Raw genomic sequence first — 17,450 nt, 5'->3', positions numbered from 1 at the left:
CTTGGGAGAGAATAGCTTGTGTCAGTGTAAGCCCTCAGATACTAACTCATTCATCAGTTCAAAAAAAGAAAATATATTAAGCACAGGCTGCAAAAGGCCCTGTGCTCCGTGCTGGGGGTATTAGAACAAAGACAGGATCTCTTTCACCCAACTGATTGTTTAGGGGGAGGGGTCAGTGACAAAACTAATTTCAGATAATTTGTTAGAGAGAAAGAACAGGTTGATCACATAGTGACTGGGGGTTAGTACTTTAGATCGGTTGTGAGGGAGGACCTTTGAGCAGATGGCATTTGAGCTGAAACCAGAAGGACAAGAAGAGGCGGTCTGGGGGAAGAGCATCCCAGGCAAAGACCCTGAGGCAGGAAGTCGCTCGAGGGGCAGAGAGACGGGCAGACTTGCTGGAGCACAGCGAGTAAGGAGAAGAGGTAGCCAGGACCCCCTAAAGTACCTGCCAGAAAAAAAACGGACGAGGGCCAGGGTAGGGGCTCGCCCTGGCCTGGACGAATAGCATTTCGGCAGCGTGGGCGGGGCCAGTGCCGGACCCACCCCGGGGGCGGAGCGGTACCTGGGGGCCTGGCCGGGGGTGGGGCTGCGGACGCTCCCCCTTCCCGCGGCTCCAGCCGGCTCAGGCAGCCGCGGCGGCAGCAGGCGAGCCGTGGCCCCGCGAGGCCATGAAGGTGAAGAAGGGCGGCGGCGGGGCCGGGACTGGGGCGGAGCCCACCCCAGGGGCTTCGGGCCCGAGCGTGGAGCCCAAGCTGGAGCCGCAGCCGCAGGTGGAATCCGAATCCGGGTCCGAGTCGGAGCCGGAGGCAGGCCCGGGGCCCAGGCCGGGGCCGCTGCAGAGGAAGCAGCCGATCGGGCCGGAGGACGTGCTGGGGCTGCAGCGGATCACCGGCGGTGAGCACCAGCGAGGAAGCGCCGCCTGAGGGCGGGAGGGAGAGCGCGGGAGGGGGCCTTCGAGGCACGCGGAGCCCCGGCCCCCGCCCCTTTTCCCGCCCTCCCCCCCACCTCCCATCCCCCACTCAGGTCCCCCTTGCCTGTGTTCCCTACTCTTCTGCTTCCAAGCCTTCCATGTTCCCTTTTCTCTTGATCTCCCTGTGCCCCCCTCCTCTCCCTTTTAAAGATTTATTTCCACTCCACTCCTTCCTTTTTGAGGAGTTCATCTCGGTTTCCCACGGTGGAGGTGGGGTAGCAGCTGCAACTGTGACCCCTTCCCATGGAATCTTCAGAGCCCTTTGAGGACTTTCTCTGCAATAATGAGGAGGGGGACTGAGTGCACTCTGTCCTTGGTCCCCACCCTGGAGGCTAAGTCGAGGCTGAGTTCCTTAGGTGGCATTAAGACCCTCGGATCTCCCTGACCTTAATGCCCTCATCCTGGATTCCCCAGGAAATCTGAGGCCATCCCCTTCCCAGGAAAGGACCTGAGCAGAAAGCTTCAGTGAGTTGGCCCTGGGCTCTCTCAAGGGAGTGGGTTAATGCCCCCCTTAGCCTGGACTGGGGCCTGCCCTCTCCTGGGAAGGCTAGTCTCTACTGGTTGAGTTTCTGAGTTGGACTGCCTGGGTTGGAGTCCCAGCTTTGCCATGTAGTTGGGTCTGTGACCTTGGGCAAGTAATTTCATTCTCTGAGCATGTTCATCTGTAAAATGGGGATAATGACACCTACCTCAGGGCTACTGTGAAAATAAATTCTCTGATTTTGCACACTGCCTGGCATGCTGTGCTGCTCTGTAAATAGGGCTCTTTTGTCAATAGTGCTGAGGGCCCCACAGGACTGCTCATGGCTGCTGCCCTGAGGCAGACAACTAGGCATTCAGGGCAGGGGTGGGGGGAAGGTCACCACAGGCAGGGAACAGCGCTAAGAAGCTCGCGGCAGAGGCAGTGGCTGAGCCTCAAAAAACAGGAGGCTTTGGAGAGGCAGTGGCCCTGTACCTCGGCCTCATTCATCAGTAACGCTGCCCTGGCTCCCTCTGTGGGAGCAGCTCTTGGGGCCTGTCTTTGGGGTTGGGCGCAGGTGCTGGAGTGGACTTGAGCTCTGGAGCTGCAGGAGTACCAGAGCCCAGGGCTGCCAGACAAAGCTGTGGAGGGGACCATGATGGCAGGTCTAGGCCTGTGCATCTGGGTCCCTGGCGGACCAACTTCTCCCTCCTCTCTGAGCCAGGCAACAGCCATTCTTGGCTGAGCTCGTAGAGAACTGAGCTGCCTTGCCTAAGCAGGCGTTGGTAGAGGGAGGGGGCCTGGACCACTCTGATGTTTGCGCCAACTGGGCTGTGATTGGCAACAGCAGGATTTATTTAGGATTCAGGTTAGCTCTGGGGCAGAACTTATAGGATGTCCGGAGGTCAGGCAGGTAACTTTAGATTATTTGCAACTATGGGGGCTTCCAACCCATGAACCACCATGTGTCTGCTAATTTGGAGGAAATTCATAGCCCTTAGAGGTGGGGCACCTGTGGAGGATGTGTAGAAGAAGGAGTGTCATGGGAGCTCTTTCCTCTGTAGAAGTTGAGAACAGGGTTCCAGGCCCTCCGCCCTGGCACCCTCTGGTCTCTTCTGACCTTAATCACACAGATCTGAGGTTTGCTACTCCTGGATTACTGGGCCCTGAATCCAGCTTAGGAAGCTATTTGTGGCTGAGGGGAAGGGAGCAGTTGTGTTCTGAACCCTCTGCCACTCTGCCCCTTGTCTCGCCTGCCCCTGGGTCCCAGGTCCCTTGCTTTCCTGGCAGAAGAGAGGGAGTGGCTGTGGTGTCCTGAGCCATGGGCATCCCCTAGCCCTTGTTCCTCACTTCCTCTAAAGTCAGAGAGGTTGATAGGTTGAGTTTGCAATAGAAAAGACTGAGGTCAGACTGCAAGAAGTTGTTTACAAACCAGAGGAGAGACTCCAAAAGTTGGAGAATGGGGGAAGAAGAGAGGGCTTTACTGAGAGCTGGGAGTTGGGCAGTGAGGATCCTCCTCCCAATTCTGTTACCTCCTCTCCCTCTGCCCTGTGCCTGTTTTCTACATCTTTGGACTAGTGCTTATTTTCTGTGAAAATAAGGGGTGTAGAGGGTGAGGTAGGGGCTGCTGACTTCCATTCCTCCGCCTTGTCTCTCGCCACCGTGGGCTGTGGTGGACAGGCTAGGGCTCAGGCCCCTCCCTAAGCCCTGTGTAGTCCCTGCTGGGCCCCAAGGTGCCAGGTGGCTACCAGGAGGGCTTCCTGGAAGGAGCTGCCCCAGGCTTGGGGAAGAGAGAGTGATTTTATATTCACTTCCTCTTCCTGCCCCAGGGGAAATGGAGGTGGCCCAGGGGCCTGGAGGGTGATTTCCGGGCCTCTATAGGGAGGATGTGATGCTTTGCAGGCTGATAGCACCAGAGCCCCCACTTTGCCTCTCTGCTCCTTCCTATTTGTTGCCAGGGCCTCCCTGATCACTTGCAGTTGCTGCTGCAAGAGCACTGAGGGTTGGACCAGGCCTTGGTATTCCTGAGCTTCCTCAGGCGGGGCTGCCGCTGTTCCTGGTTCCTCTTTTGCGCCTGAGGACTCCCTTTACCCCAATGTACACCGTGTGCACCTGCCACACCCTCTTCCTGGCTTTGCCCGTACTCTTCTCTTTGAGGGGTGGTTCAGAGTCAAGACTGGGTAGATGACCATTGAGAGGGTTCCCTCCATTCACTAAGACTTCCTCCCATTTGGAGATCAACAGGGAATGGGAGCAAAAGTGGCCCTCTCTCCCCCCATATTCTAGGTTCCGGGCTTGAGTCAGCAGAGCTTTGGCTAAGCTGCTTAAGGGAACTGGGCTTGTATAAGCTGCTTATGGGGAGGGGAGGGACCGAGCGGGAACAGGGAAGGGATTGTTCGCCTGCCCCAGAGTACCCAGGTCAGGGACAGTCCTTGCCTGACACCTAGATATAGCGCCAGGGGCAGCTGTGGGATGAGGGTAGGGTATTCTCCAGAGAAGGACTGTGTCTCTCCCAAGGCAGAGCTGTGTCACTCCCTTTGGAACGAAGTTCCCAAAGGCAGGGCTGTATCTCCCATCTCATGTTGGGGCTCCCCATCAGATTGGAGGTCTGTTTGGCTCAAAGTCACTGAGCTAGCCTTGGCAAAGCAAAGGCTGGAATAAGGGCCCTCAACTCCAGGGTGGGAGGGAAAATGTCGGGGAGGTGGCTTTGTCCTCCACCTTTCTCTGCCCTCCCCCTCCCTGACCCCAGAGGCCACTGGGATGGAGCTGTTTATCCCCCATTGGATCCCAGTGGCAGAGCTATGTCACCCCCACACTGTGGGGGCTCCCCCAGGGCAGGGGCTCAGTTCTTTCTTGCTGGAAGGCAGTGACCTTAGAGGATCAGAGAAAGTGGTAGCTAGTCCAGGGTTCCGCAAAAGCTGGGATGGCAGCAGGGGCTTCTGGGTGGGCCCCTTCCTTGCTCAGCCACCTGTCTCCCCTAGACTACCTGTGCTCCCCTGAGGAGAATATCTACAAGATTGACTTCGTCAGGTTCAAGATTCGGGACATGGATTCAGGCACTGTCCTCTTTGAAATCAAGAAGCCTCCAGCCTCGGGTGAGTGGGCTGGGTGGGCCATTGACAGAGGGAGGTGGGCGAGAGCTGTGAATTGGGCTGCCCAGGGACTCCTCAGGCTGCAGAAGAGCCAGAGCAGAGGTGGGGCTTGGACCCTAGCATTCCCAGGTGTCACCAGGCAGGGGGCCTCTACCTGGGGCTGGGCCGCCTCCTTCCCATCTGTTTCTAGGGTTGGACATCTTGGGAGGACAGTCCTGCCTTCAATGCCTGCGAACTTGCCCTCTGCAGGCCTCTCTGGGAACTGCAGTCCCAGAGGCCCCAGGCCTCTGTGCTCCCTGTGGCCCTGGGAATTTCAGTTGAAATTGGTGACTGGCTGACCATTCATTTGGCCAATGGTCTGAACCCTCCATGTGCATCAAAATCTCCTGGGGAGTGTTTAAAAATTCAGACAGATGGGGACCCTGGGGTGGAACCCTGGGTGGGCATGGGTCCCAGCCAGAAGCCCACTGAGCCCTGGCTGGGGTGCATTACAGAGCGGTTGCCCATCAACCGGCGGGACCTGGACCCAAACGCTGGGCGTTTTGTCCGCTACCAGTTCACGCCTGCCTTCCTCCGCCTGAGGCAGGTGGGAGCCACGTGAGTCACCGGGCTACTGCTGCGGGCTGAGGGTGAGGGCTGGAGGTGAGGGTGAGGGTGAGGGTGAGATTGAGCCCCTCCTGAGTTCTTACTGAGCTTCTCTTTGGGGCAGTTTGTCTTGAGCTTGGCTGACTGACTTCAAGGCTAAGCTCAGCCCCACCCCCTTCTCTTGCTCAGGGTGGAGTTCACAGTGGGAGACAAGCCCGTCAACAACTTCCGCATGATAGAGAGGCACTACTTTCGAAACCAGCTACTCAAAAGCTTTGACTTCCACTTTGGCTTCTGCATCCCCAGCAGCAAGAACACCTGCGAGCACATCTATGACTTCCCCCCTCTCTCTGAGGAGCTGAGTGCGTGGGCAGGGCCTCATGGGAGGTGGGGGAGGGGATCTCCTACTAGAGACCAAGTTGTGGGGAGGGAGTACCTGTGGGTCTGATCCCCTTTCTTCCCACTCTGGGTCTCTTTTGTCTCTGGCCACCATTCCTGTGTCACTTATGGGGAAACTGAGGCTCAGAGAGACTGGGGGAACTTGAGGTTGTTCAGCTTGTCTGGGTCCCCCAGTCCTGAAGCCCCTGTAGTGGCCTGGCTCAGGCTTCTGACCTTTACCCCAACTGGCTGGGCCTCTCTTGCAGTCAACGAGATGATCCATCACCCTTACGAAACACAGTCTGACAGCTTCTACTTCGTGGATGACCGGCTGGTGATGCACAACAAAGCAGACTATTCCTACAGTGGGACGCCTTGACCCCCCAAACCACCCCTGCCACCGGAGGGTTCTGGGCCCTCAGCCATGACCTCCCCAACACTCACCTCTCAACCCCAGGAGTCTCAGTCCCTGCCTGAGGAATGCTCCAGGAGCCCTGGACCCTGAGTCAGTGTCGGGAGGGAGGGTGCCTGATGTCCCCAGACCAAGTCTGTGAAGCCCATGGGACCTGGCACGTGGGGTAGGGTGGTAGGGGGGCTGTTTGTCTCCATGTCCAGGAAGGCCTCCTGTGAGAGGAGCAGCCAGGACTTTAGGCCATCCTAGCTGGGCCTCTTGGGCCCAAGTTTTAGAATAATGTTCCCCTATCCAGCTTTGACTAGGTCTGGGCAGGGAGGATCCCATTCCCTGTCCCCTGCCCACCACCAACAGGCTGTTTAGAGTTTTAAATTCACCGATAAAGATCCAAAGTGGGGTCTGGCTGCCAAGCTTCCCAAGGGAGTCTGGGCCCTGGCCCCAGCCTCTACCATCTGGGGCTCAGATGCTGCTTGAGGTGTGAGAGGGACTGGCCCAGATTGCAGCCTAAGGTGGGGCTGGACCAACTGTATATAGTTTTCAATAAACTCTTTCTCCTTTTCTGTTCTCTGGTTCTGGGCCAGCATGTGTGTGTGGGAGGGAGGGGGGCAGGCGATAATGTGACACCTAAGTCCTCCTGTCCGCTAATCCTTTGCACCCTGACTCTGCACTCAGCATCTAGAGTCAGCATTTAGTACATGTTGCAGCTGGAAAAGGTTTTTCTTTTGATAAAGAAGGAGACCCAGGTCCTGAGAGGGGAAGCTTTGGCCCAAAGTTGTAGCCAGCTGGCAGAACAGAGGCTGGGACACAGGCTTTCAACTCTAGGGCGGGAGGGAAGGTGTAGAGGAGACGCCCTTGTTCTCTACCTCGCCTTCCCTGACCCCCAGAGGCCACTAGGTTGTGTTTTTAGAGAGAAGTCCTCCTCAGGGAGAGAAGGTGGACAGGACTTTAGCTAAGCCTAGAGCCATCTCCTTGCCCTCAGCTGCCTTGGGGAGCCCCGTGGCCTGGCCAGCAAGCATATAACACCCCCCCACACACACCTCCAGCCCTACCCCAGACCCAGATGAGGTCTTAAGTCCCTTAGTGGAGGAAATTCAAGAACTGAGATAGGTGGATAGCTCACACCCTACTGATCCAGGCCCTAATTTGAATGTGCCTGGTGCCCGCCCTCTCTGGACCAAGAAATTAAATTAACCCTCAGGCCTAGAAGTGCTGGATTCAGCTGGGTCCTGCAGAGACCTTGCTGGAGGCCAGGACCTGGGCTGAACTCTGGGAATTCTAGAATGAGTGAGACACAGGGAACAAATACCTGTCCCTGAATAAGGGGCTGGGCATGCAGGGGAGTGAGTCTTCCTGCTTAGAGGGTTCTGGGAGGATTCTTGGAGGAGGCAGCGTTGTAGCAGGATCTTGAGAACTCAGGTCGACTGACGGGAAGAGATGGGGGAGCGAGTGTTTAGGCATGGGAAACAGCATAAAGCAAAAGTTTGGAGGTGAGATTCATCAGATGTATTCAAGAAATTGAATATTTACACTGTGAAAGGAAAGCAAATCTGTGGAGCCTTGTAGTTGAGCTGTTGGAGCTTCTGAGGAAGACGGAGGATTAGGCAGGAATGACCTGATCAGATTCTCTCTGGCTGCTGATTGAAGGGTGGATTGGAAAGAGTGAGACTAGTAATAGCCAACGTGTATTGATTGCCAGGCCCGGGGCTGGGTGCTTTACGTGTGTTACCTTAGAATGTTCACAATCATTTCTGAGGAAGGCACTATTATGCTCATTTTACAGAAATTGCAGGCCCAGAGAGGTTAACTTGTCCTGCCAATGTTGCACAGCTATTAAGTGGCAGTGTCAGGATTCAAATCTAAGCAGTCTGACTCCAGAGTCCATGCTCTAACATACTAGAAGCAGAGGGGCACTGAGGAGAGTGTTGTAGGAATTTGAGTGAGAGGTGAAGGGAAAATGAATTAGGTCAATATCCATGGAAATGGGGAGAAATAGATGAAGTTGAAATTTTTAAGAGGCAAAATCTCCAGGCTTGGTGGCTGATTGGATAAGGGGGTTGGGGACCGGGAGGAATCAAGGCTGAATCCCTGGTTTGTGGCCTGAGTGTTGGGGTGGATAGATGTGCTGTCACCGGGCTTCGGAACCCAAGTTGGATCAGAGTGGGGGCTAGCGGGAGATGATGAGCTCAGGCTGGGACCTGCTGTGGTGTGGTGCATATGTCCTGAAGGAGGTGATCAGGGGGAGACAGGAAATTCAGGCATTGAGACCAGGAGGGGGATGAAGGCTGGAGATGGTGATCCTTGGAGGTCATTGACCACAAAGGTGATTGCTGAAGCTGTGATGGTGGCTGTTATGGGGTCCCCAACTGGCACTACTAGTGTCTAGGGAGCAGGAGGCAGGAATGCCAAATGTCTTCCAGTTAATGGAGCACTCAATGCTGATAGTCCACACCACTCACTTCAGGGTCACTGAATGAGTGTGTAACCCTAGGGAAGGCCAGCAAGTGTTTGAGAGCATGGCAGAGGGAGAGAACTAGTGATGGAGACGGGAGGAGCAGCCAGGGAGGTGGGAGCAGACTATCTTAGAAGCTAAGGGAAGGAAGAATTTCAGCAAGAAGCAAGTGGTCAGGAAGTGTTAGTTGTCAGGAAGGTGAGGAAGGGGCATGGGGTGGGAGCGGGGGGTTGGTTTGCCGATGAGACTGTGTAGGTATACAAGTATTTGCAGTTGGAGATGTTGTTTATGGGTTTACAAGTCTACAGAGAAGGCATAGCGAGCAAGAGGGACTTTTAGGCCTACCTAGTTGTCAGGAAGAGCACCTTCTACCACCCTCATAACAGTCTTCACTGTCCCTGCTAACTTGAATCGGATTGAGATTCTGGATTGGGCCTGCTGCATTTCCACCTTCAGACAGGGAGGGACGTCCCTGTTCTGAGGTCCTCATCCCTGGGGCAGATACTAGGTTGGCACTCACCCAGAGAGGCCTGTCTCCCTTGGACCTGGAGGAGGCCCGGCTGGGAAAAGACTTGACCCCCTGCCTCCTTGTAAGTTTTCATGCCTCTAGTACCGGTCCTGCTGCTAATGGTACAACTTGCTGCGTTTGGTTCCTAGCACTTTCCCTAGGAACCTAGAGGATCCCTGGGCAGTAGAAGGAGGAGGAAGACAGGATGGGGTGGGGCTAGTCCTGGCTCTGATGATGATGAGCTATTGACCTTGAAGGTCCATCTCGACCTTGCCAGATCTGGACCTCAGATTCTGTCTCTGAAGTCGGCCAGATATTTTTGCTTTGACTCCTCACAGGTGTCATAAAGACCCCACCACTGGGCTGAGCAGGAAAATTCAACTACTACAGGGAGATGCGCTGCGCATGCCCACCTGGGCTGGCCTGCAGGATGCATATTGGGAATGCTTAACCTGTTGGATATTATTGAGATGCTTCCCTTCTAGTTGGCAAAGTGCTATTGTCTCAAGCCCCCAGTGCCTTCCTCCCTAGCCCAGCCCCTCCCCTAACAGCCAGCCTCTACTTCCCCACCACCTGGCAACTAGGGGCCTTTATGTTTTGTGTGTCATGGACCACTTTGCTATCGTCTGCTGAAGCCTATGGACAATAAGGTTTTTATGTACATAAAATATATTGTAATCCTATAGACAGAGTTATCTATATCTATTCTGCAGTTTCTGTAATGTAATATGAAAACATCTGTGATCTCTAATCTGTGATTTCTCTCCCTAATGACAAAGGCACAGATTCTGCTAAAGCTATTGTGATTTGTTGCTTACATTTCATAATCAAGGGAAATGCTGAATTTGAGGTAGAGATGAATGAAAATGAAGTGTAATTTCTTTATCCAAGTTCGTGGACCTATGAATTCTAACCAGTTTTATAACTCTCAGGTTTAGAGCCCCTGAACAAAAAGGTTAATTTCCCCAAAATAGGGGAGTTCCCGACCCAGGATCCATTCAAACTGTTGCTCACACTAAGATGGTGGCTGAACACTTGGTATGGGATGGCCAGCAGGGGGCAGCATATCAGCAGGAATGTGGGGCTAAGTTGCTTCCACAGTTTTAAATCTAAGGACCAGTCTGGTTACAAACAAACAAACATGAGACCCAGAGTCCTGAGTGCTTGCCACCTATCTTACTTGCATGGGGGCCAGCTTGGTTGTCGTTGTGCTGAATGGGCCCATGGGACAGAAGTCTGACTGAGGGCCTCTGGAGATGTCCTCTGCCCACTGCCTAGTCTGAGCCCCCAGAGTCTGAGGGTCTGAGGCAAGGACGTGGACCCTAGTAAAGTTGTGTGAAACACTTGCCCTGTCCTTGGGGGCTTGGGCATCAAGACACAGGCCTGGGGTTGGTCAGAGCTGGGGGGCAACATCACCTGGGGGCTTGACTGCCTTTGCTTCCTTCCTGTACAGCCAGGGCTGGGCTGGGGCAGGTGGGTCTTTCTCTTGGGTGCTCTGGCTGGCCATGCCTTCCCCTACTGCTGACTCCACCCTATCCTTCTAGCCCTGGATCCAGCCTTAGAGCTCTGGGAGGAAGGGTTCTGATGTAGGCTGGGTTCAGTTATGGGATCTTCAGCAGAGCTGTCCTTTGGGGCAGATAGATGTGTTAGCCAGCCCCTAGGTCTGGCCACTGGAGGAACTTTCTAAGCAGAGGCCCCACCTGTGGCTCTTCCAAGACTTGAGGTTCATGTGTGTGATTTTGGCTCCTACATCTGCCTGTCCCTGTTTAGGCAGAGTGTTGGGCTGCCTCTCAGGCTGTCCTTTGGTGACAGCAGCCTGCCTGGAGGTGGTACCTGGGAGGTGAGTCTGAAGTGGGACCAAGTGGGCCCCTGACCCTCCAGAAACCACCCTCCAGGGCCAGCAGTGCACACAGCATCAGGTTATGCTCCATTCACGTCACCTGTGGAACCCAGAGCCTCAGCTAGGGAAAGATGGGGGGCAAGAAGGTGCAGCTTAGACAGGAAGTGACTCCTTTTGTGTGAGGAGATGAGGGGTCAAGGAGGGAAAGGGTGGATCTCAGAAGGAAGGAGTGTGTAGGGAGAGCATCCTCTCCCTTCTCTGGGTAGGACAGCTGCTTCCTCACATTCCTGTGGAAGTTCTGGGAAGAGGCCCCACCCACCTGCCCTCTCATCCTCCCTGGGCTGGTCAGGAAGTCCTAAATGCCTCACTCTTTGGATATGGAAACCTTACAGTTCTAGGTGAGGTGAAATTACAGGCCCAAGGCATCTATAGTCAGTGTGGCTTGACCTTTCTGCCCGGGGAAGGGAGGTCCAGAAAGGAAGTCTTGGTAGCACTTGTTTTATTGTTCCAGGACAGGTGACAGTGACAGGCCATTGAGGGATCTCCTTGTGCCTCATCTGAGCCTGGGTCAACCTCTGGGGGCTCTTGTCACCCCCAGACCCAGGGTAGGCTGAGGCTCCCACTTGGTGGGAGTTGGGCTCTCAGGTAGGGCATGGTGGGCAACTGAGCCACACCCACTAGCTCTGGGGGCATCCTGGCTCTGCCAAGCAATCGAAGAAAGGGGGCCTGGGTGCTCCCCCACCAGCCTGTGCCAGGCTTCTCTTCCCTGAATGCCCAGGCTGCCTGAGACAGAAGTAATTAGTAAGCTGGGACCTAAACTACATGAAATTCTTATAGGGAAGGAGTGAGACGGTAGTGACCCAGAGGGGCCCTTCCTGTACCCAGGGCTGGAAAAGGACACTTTCAAGTTTCCGAGGGCAAGGCTTTTCCAAACACTTTGTGTCGGACTTGGGCTCAGTTTGGTCCTGGGGTGGATGTTGCCCCTCCTGTGTGTCACCCTGGGGGAGGCCAGATAGAATGTATGTTTGAGGATGGGTAGAGCCTGGCAGAGCAGGTGCCGCTAACTAGCAGCCCCCTGGGGGGCCCACGGACAACTTAGGGGAGAGGCTCCATATCTCCTTCTCCTGGATGGGCTGCTGGGAGGAAGATGGGAGAATAAATACAGGGGACTTCTGGGAAAGATCATGCCGTGGAGGGGGCCAGGCCTGCAGAGAACATGGACATCAGAATAGGGTTCCAGGGTGACCCTGGACCTGGTATGGGGGCCCTGAGCTTTCGGTAACCAAAGCCCTCAGCTCTCAGCTGCCCCAGAAATGAAATCCAGCTCTTAGTGATGTAGTTCTGATTCCTCGGGATATAAGGTATGTGGATGGGTGTCTGCCTGAATAACTGTGTGTGTGTGTGTGCGTGCACGTGTTCATGAGGGCTTAAGTGTGGATAAGTGTGAGCAAAGGAGAGTGTGTTTTCTTCTTGCTCAGACACTTGCTCTTTTCGGTGGCTCTCAGTGAGGAGCTGGCCTGCAAGATGGCAGGAATGTGTGAGGGGCAGCATCCTTGGCGGTGTCCTCTACCCCTCCAGGTGCCAGCTGACAAGTTGGCTTAGTGGCATAGGGGACAGGGAGTGTTTTCCTTCTTTGACCTTTAAGGTGAGCCCGACGTGGGCGACCAGCTGGGACTTCCAGGCCAGGCAAAGGCCGGACTGCTGCAGGCATAGCTCATGCTAGGGCCACAGGCTTGGAGCTGGGGCTGAGGTACACGGAGGGGCCAGCAGAGGCTGTGGGGGGCGTGGGCTCCAGCTCCATGAAGGCCGAGTAGAGGGTGGTGAGGTGCAGGTCACCCAGTGCTCCGGAGCCCCCGCTGCCTGGTGGTGCCATATCGCCTGCCCCACTGCCTGTCTCTGTCAGACAGGATCCAGGGGGGAAGCAGAGGGCTGGTGGTGGGGGTGGTGGCATTGAAGATGACGTTGGGGATGAGGTCACCAGTACCAAGGGGTCGAGGGCCAGGCTGTCATCCTTCAGCTGTTCCCACAGGTTTCCTAAGTGGTGGGGAGAACAGGCATCACTGGGAGGGAGAAAAGGAACCATGGCTGCCCCCCACCCCATGGCTCCAGCTGCTCACGAGAGCAGCACTGGGGTAACATTGATGGGGTCAGACCCTTGGCACGAGCTGTGATCCCAGGCAGTTGCCAAACCTCTCTAATTCCTCCTCCCGTGTAGGATGGTCTGAAAGCTATAACCCAGGTGATCTCTGTGGCTGGTTTTTCAGGAGATGGAGAGAGTCAAGGATTTGAGAGCGCCTATTGGAAGGGTTGATGCAGATGCTGTGCACCCTGGGGTTAGCCTGGGGAGGGAGCCCCAGGAGCTCTTCACTTGGCTCCTGCCCAGGCTCCCCAGGAGGGTGGGTCTGCAGCCCAGACCAAGGATCTTCCCAAAATGCACTGCTGGACCCAATGAGGTGGTCGGGCTCAGTTCCATGGGATTTCTCTACTGCAGGGCCCAAGGGACAGGAGCAGAGCCAGAATACACTGACCCCAGGGAGCAAATAGGGCTGCCACCTGATCCCCTCTTTGTGTTGTATGTCCTGCATCACGGCAGGCCAGAGCCTGGCACTCCTGGCTCTTGTATCAGGCTGCAGGGTCTGGACAAAGGGAGCAGACTAAACCCTGGACTGAACTTGGCTGCCTGGGTTTCAATCCTAACTCCCCTTCTTTCTAGCTAAGTGCCCTAGAATAAGTTACTTAACCCCTGTGTTTCTGTGAAATGGGTTTAATAATCCCTCCTGTCCTATAGGCCCATATGAGAGAGTACATGTAAAGCGACTCACAGGATGCCTGATAGTTAGTAGGGGCTCAAGTATGTGTTTACCATGCCCATATGTCTATAGCTTCCTCTGAGGCTGTTGAGCCTGCTCCCCACTTCTGGATGGGAGTGAGGAGCTAGCTGCATGTTTCCAGCAATAGCTTCCCAAGACCTGGGCTATCTCCCCATCAGACTGGGAGTTCTCTGAGAGTCGGCTGCCTCCGCCGGCTTGTGGATGTCTCCTACCCTGGTTCATACAGAGGGTCTGAGGCCTGGGTCTGCACCTTCCTCCAAACCTCCTGTGGCTGGTACCAGGGCCTGGGGTGCACTGGAATTTAAATGGGAATGGGTGGCTTGGCATCTCTCATGCAGAGATGGAGCAGGCCAGATGGAATGGAACAGATGGAACCTGTCCCCAGACTCCTATCCCTAAATCTCTCCAGGACCTGCCTAGTTCTGAGACCTTACATTCTTCAAGGGAGAAGCTTTCTCTCCCTTTGCATTAAAAGATGGACTCTGAGAAAATGCAGCCACTTCTGGGAATGTTCAGACTATCAGTCACTCACAACCAAGTAAGTATGGAATGGAACAGTGGGCCCTTTCCAGCCTACCTAGAGTTCAGAGTGGTTTGATGATAGGGTCCGATGGAACATGTTCAGGGGTACCAGAAGGAGGGAGATGGGGGCAAGGACATTTCTCTTTGCCTCTTGACAACCCCTGCCAGCTTGGGCCTTCTCTGCTTTAGTTAACCAGAAACTTGGCAGCTAGCAGGCTGTAGCCTGGAGACTTGGAGGGGATGGGCCACGCTGCCAGATATACCTCTCCAGTCCTGTCCCACCTCCCCTTTCCCAAGCTCAGCTTACCCTGGAAGTCAAAGTCGGTGAGAGAGGGGTTGATGGCATCCAAGTCAGTCCCAAGGTCTCCATCTGGCAGCAGGGTGTCAGGCATGGTCCTGGCTGGGGAAGGCTCAGCCAGCAGCTTGGCACTGTGGCTGGGTGGGGTGTGGGCTGGCAGAGGCGAGTCCTGGGGGGCATCTGGCTGGGCCCGCAGCTCAAGGTGTCCCTCTGGTTGCGGGAACAATGGCTGCGGAGGTCCGGGAGGGGCCAGGCCCGGTGAGAGGTGCGAATATGTCTGCCCATAGCAGGAGGGCGCATGCCCCCCAAGTAGGTCCTGCAGGGGGTTCTTGCCAGGAATGGGGCCTGGAGCTGGGTGGATTGAGTGCAGCGGCTGGGAGAGCCCAACTGGAGGTCCCAGGGGCCGGATGGGGCCAGAGCCTGCCAGCCCAGGGGGTGGGCAGCCCAGCAGTGAGGAGCTCAGCTTCTCCCTCTTGTCTCCAATGAGGCTGTCCAGCTCTTCTGAAAAGGCCCAAGAGAGAAGGACACCATGAAACCTCCCTTTCCCATAACCCCCCCCAAGCCTTGAAATCTTACTCATCAACTCTCCTTGCTCAGCTTTTCTCTCTCTTTTTTGGCTCGTGGGTACCCAGGGCTCCACCCCCCTTGCATGGCCCATCAGCCTCACCTGGCTTGGCCATGCTTTTGCGCACAGCAATGGGGTCTTTCCTCTTCCACTTCTGTAGCTCCTCCTGCATCTTGTCGATCTTGGCTGGATTGAGGGCCCACAGACAGCCCTTGCGAGAGGAACTTCCTGATTTGTTCTCCACCTTCTCGAAGCACTTGTTGAGAGAGAGGTTGTGGCGGACAGAATTCTTCCAGCCGTCGGGTGCTGTCTGCCGGAGCAGAGCAAGAGGAGAACTCAGGCTGGGGTCAGGCAGCCAGACCCGGCTCTGTGTCTGGGCTCCAGAAAACTCCTTTGCCCTCTGGGCACAGAACTGCCCCCACTCTGGGGCTTGTTGTCCTCCTCAGCCCCCAGTCCACGCTCGGCACTCTTCAGTGGTGGGGAAGGGCTGGGCAGGAGCTGTGACTACAGATATTTTCACCTAGAATCTGCCTTTATCCTACCACATCCCTTGCAGCCCCTCCATAGGATTGTCAAGAGGAGTCATAAAAGGAGGCCTGGTAGGTGCTAGAGGCCTCCGGCCTGTCCCCCATCTGCAGTTGGACCACTCCCCACTGGGTCTTCAGGTCTGTATTTGGACCCCTCTGTGGAAAGGGAGCTCACTACTCTGAGGTCTCTGGTGCCAGCTTTGGAGAGGGAATTATGGGAAACAATGGAATGCTCTTCTCCTGAGTCTGCCTCATCCCTACTGGGGCAAACCCAGGAGAAAAGAAAGACGGGTGAGGTTGGTGAGTGTTTGGGTGTGTGCTCATGTTGCACATATGTTTATGTATATATCTGGGTTTTGCTGGGAGAGAGAGAGAAGCTATGTGCATGAGCATGCACGTGTTGGTAAGTGTGGCTCCCTGGTGTGAGCTTGTCTCTTGGGTTTGGGTCTGTGAATCCCTCTGCGTATGAGGGTGTATGCGTCCCTGAGGACAAGTGTGTGTGAGAAAGTTTCTCTGGGTGTGTATGTGGGTATCCATGATTGTATGCATGTGTGGGTGTGAGTGTTCACATGAGTATACCCGGGGGGAGTGCACAGGTAGGGAGGCCAGCCCTCAGGCAGGGGGTGCTCGTGCCAACAGAATAAACACCCATTAGGAGGCCCGGTCATGCCACCAGTACAGTAATTGTGCCCAGGGAGGGTTGTAAAAACCATTAGGCTGACTCAGTTGGGTGAGAGGCAGTGGCTGGGGAGCCAGTGGGCAGCCCCGTCCCCCTACCTTCAGCTCGGTTCCAGGCTCCGTGACAGTCCTGGGCCCAGCAGGGGCTGACTGTGGGCACCTGCTCTGGCCGGTGGGGCCCCTTCACCCTCACCCCTTGGCCCCTCTCCCTTTCAGCTCACAGTTTCTGCTTAATGAGGGGCGGCCACTCCCTCCTCCCCAGCTCACTTGCCCCAGGGAACAGCCAGGCTGAATCACCCCCTGATGCCAGCGTCACTGCAAGTTGCTGGCAGGAGCTGCTGGAGCCTTTCTCAGGAGCAGCCGGCCTGGGGCAGGGAGCTGGTTGATATGACCCCCAAAGCTCCCAGGGTCACAAGGGAGGATCCTTGAGCCACCAGACCAGGCAGCTGGGGATTCACCTTCAACTCGCATGACAGTCCCTACTAGGAGTCAAGGCTATGTCACCGGATGGGCAGAGTTAATGGGCACTGGGACCTTTTATGGCCCCATAAAACTGTGACTTTGGGATGCCAGGGCAGCCCCCACCCCAGCCACTTCCTGTTTGGAAGAGTGATGGTCAGCACCAGCAATTATGTCCAGTGGCTGGACACTTCCCCAGTCCCACATCCCTGACTCATGGGGCTACAGGACGCCCACCTCAGCTGCCTCAGGCATGAGTGTTGCCCACCTCAGGATCCATTCTGTCCTTGCCCAGAAAAATGACCTTCAGGTGGGGAGTGAGAGATAGAGGGGACAGCGAATCTTTGAACTAATTCCTTAGGTGGGTCAGAGGGGAACTGCCGGAGTTGGAAGGAATCTATGTGCCAACTGGTCCAACCTGACCATCTTACAGATTGGGAAGCTGAGGTCCAGAGCAGAAAGAGCCTGGCCTTAGATCACACAGGAAGGCAGTGACAGAGCACAGACTCCAACTCTGTCCCTTAGTTAAGGGCCCTGCCCAAGTCACCCCATAGGGCTGGTGTCACCATCTGGGGCCCGTCCCACCCTCACAGATGCTTTCTCTCTGAAGTCAAATGTAAACTTGGAGTGAGGGAGTGATGCAACTGGCTAAGAACAACAACCAAAAAAAAAAGCTGTTAGACCTCTTCACTCCTCAGCCCCATAAAACAGGGATTACACAGCTCCCAGGAAAAATAATTAAGCCAGGAAGATGAGATGCAGGGAGGAACTGGGGGCTGGGTGGGGAGCTGGCAAGGAGGAAGGGCCGAGAGGAGCATGGCAGAGCCCTCACTAACCTCTCTCTGGCCTGGTCCCTTGAAGTGCCTAGAGGAC

The 17,450-nt window shown here is 55.5% G+C and overlaps 2 protein-coding genes across 20 annotated transcripts in view; one reads left to right on the top strand and one right to left on the bottom strand.

Annotated features, from left to right (window-relative positions):
* The first annotated feature begins 555 nt into the window (after positions 1-555).
* Positions 556-6,464, top strand: UNC119 (unc-119 lipid binding chaperone). Its single transcript, XM_001504140.6, has 5 exons — positions 556-897; positions 4,415-4,528; positions 5,020-5,122; positions 5,300-5,472; positions 5,755-6,464. Exons 1-5 carry the CDS (start codon positions 672-674, stop codon positions 5,865-5,867), a joined length of 729 nt encoding a protein of 242 aa, XP_001504190.1. The 5' UTR covers positions 556-671; the 3' UTR covers positions 5,868-6,464.
* Positions 6,465-11,179: 4,715 nt separating this feature from the next.
* Positions 11,180-17,450, bottom strand: part of FOXN1 (forkhead box N1) — a 28,247-nt gene continuing 21,976 nt past the window's right edge. For all 19 annotated transcript variants that reach the window (XM_023653103.2, XM_023653101.2, XM_070227705.1 and 16 more), the window contains exons 7-9: positions 15,016-15,223; positions 14,358-14,849; positions 11,180-12,731 (exon numbers count right to left, since the gene is read on the bottom strand). In XM_023653103.2, coding sequence (XP_023508871.1) covers positions 12,412-12,731; positions 14,358-14,849; positions 15,016-15,223 — 1,020 coding nt within the window. In that variant the 3' untranslated portion in view covers positions 11,180-12,411. The remainder of the gene's footprint in view (positions 12,732-14,357; positions 14,850-15,015; positions 15,224-17,450) is intronic.

Source organism: Equus caballus, chromosome 11 (genome assembly GCF_041296265.1).
Source record: "Equus caballus isolate H_3958 breed thoroughbred chromosome 11, TB-T2T, whole genome shotgun sequence".
Classification (NCBI taxonomy): domain Eukaryota; kingdom Metazoa; phylum Chordata; class Mammalia; order Perissodactyla; family Equidae; genus Equus; species Equus caballus.
Note: the sequence above shows the minus strand (reverse complement) of the source record. Positions and strands in the feature narration are given on the sequence as shown.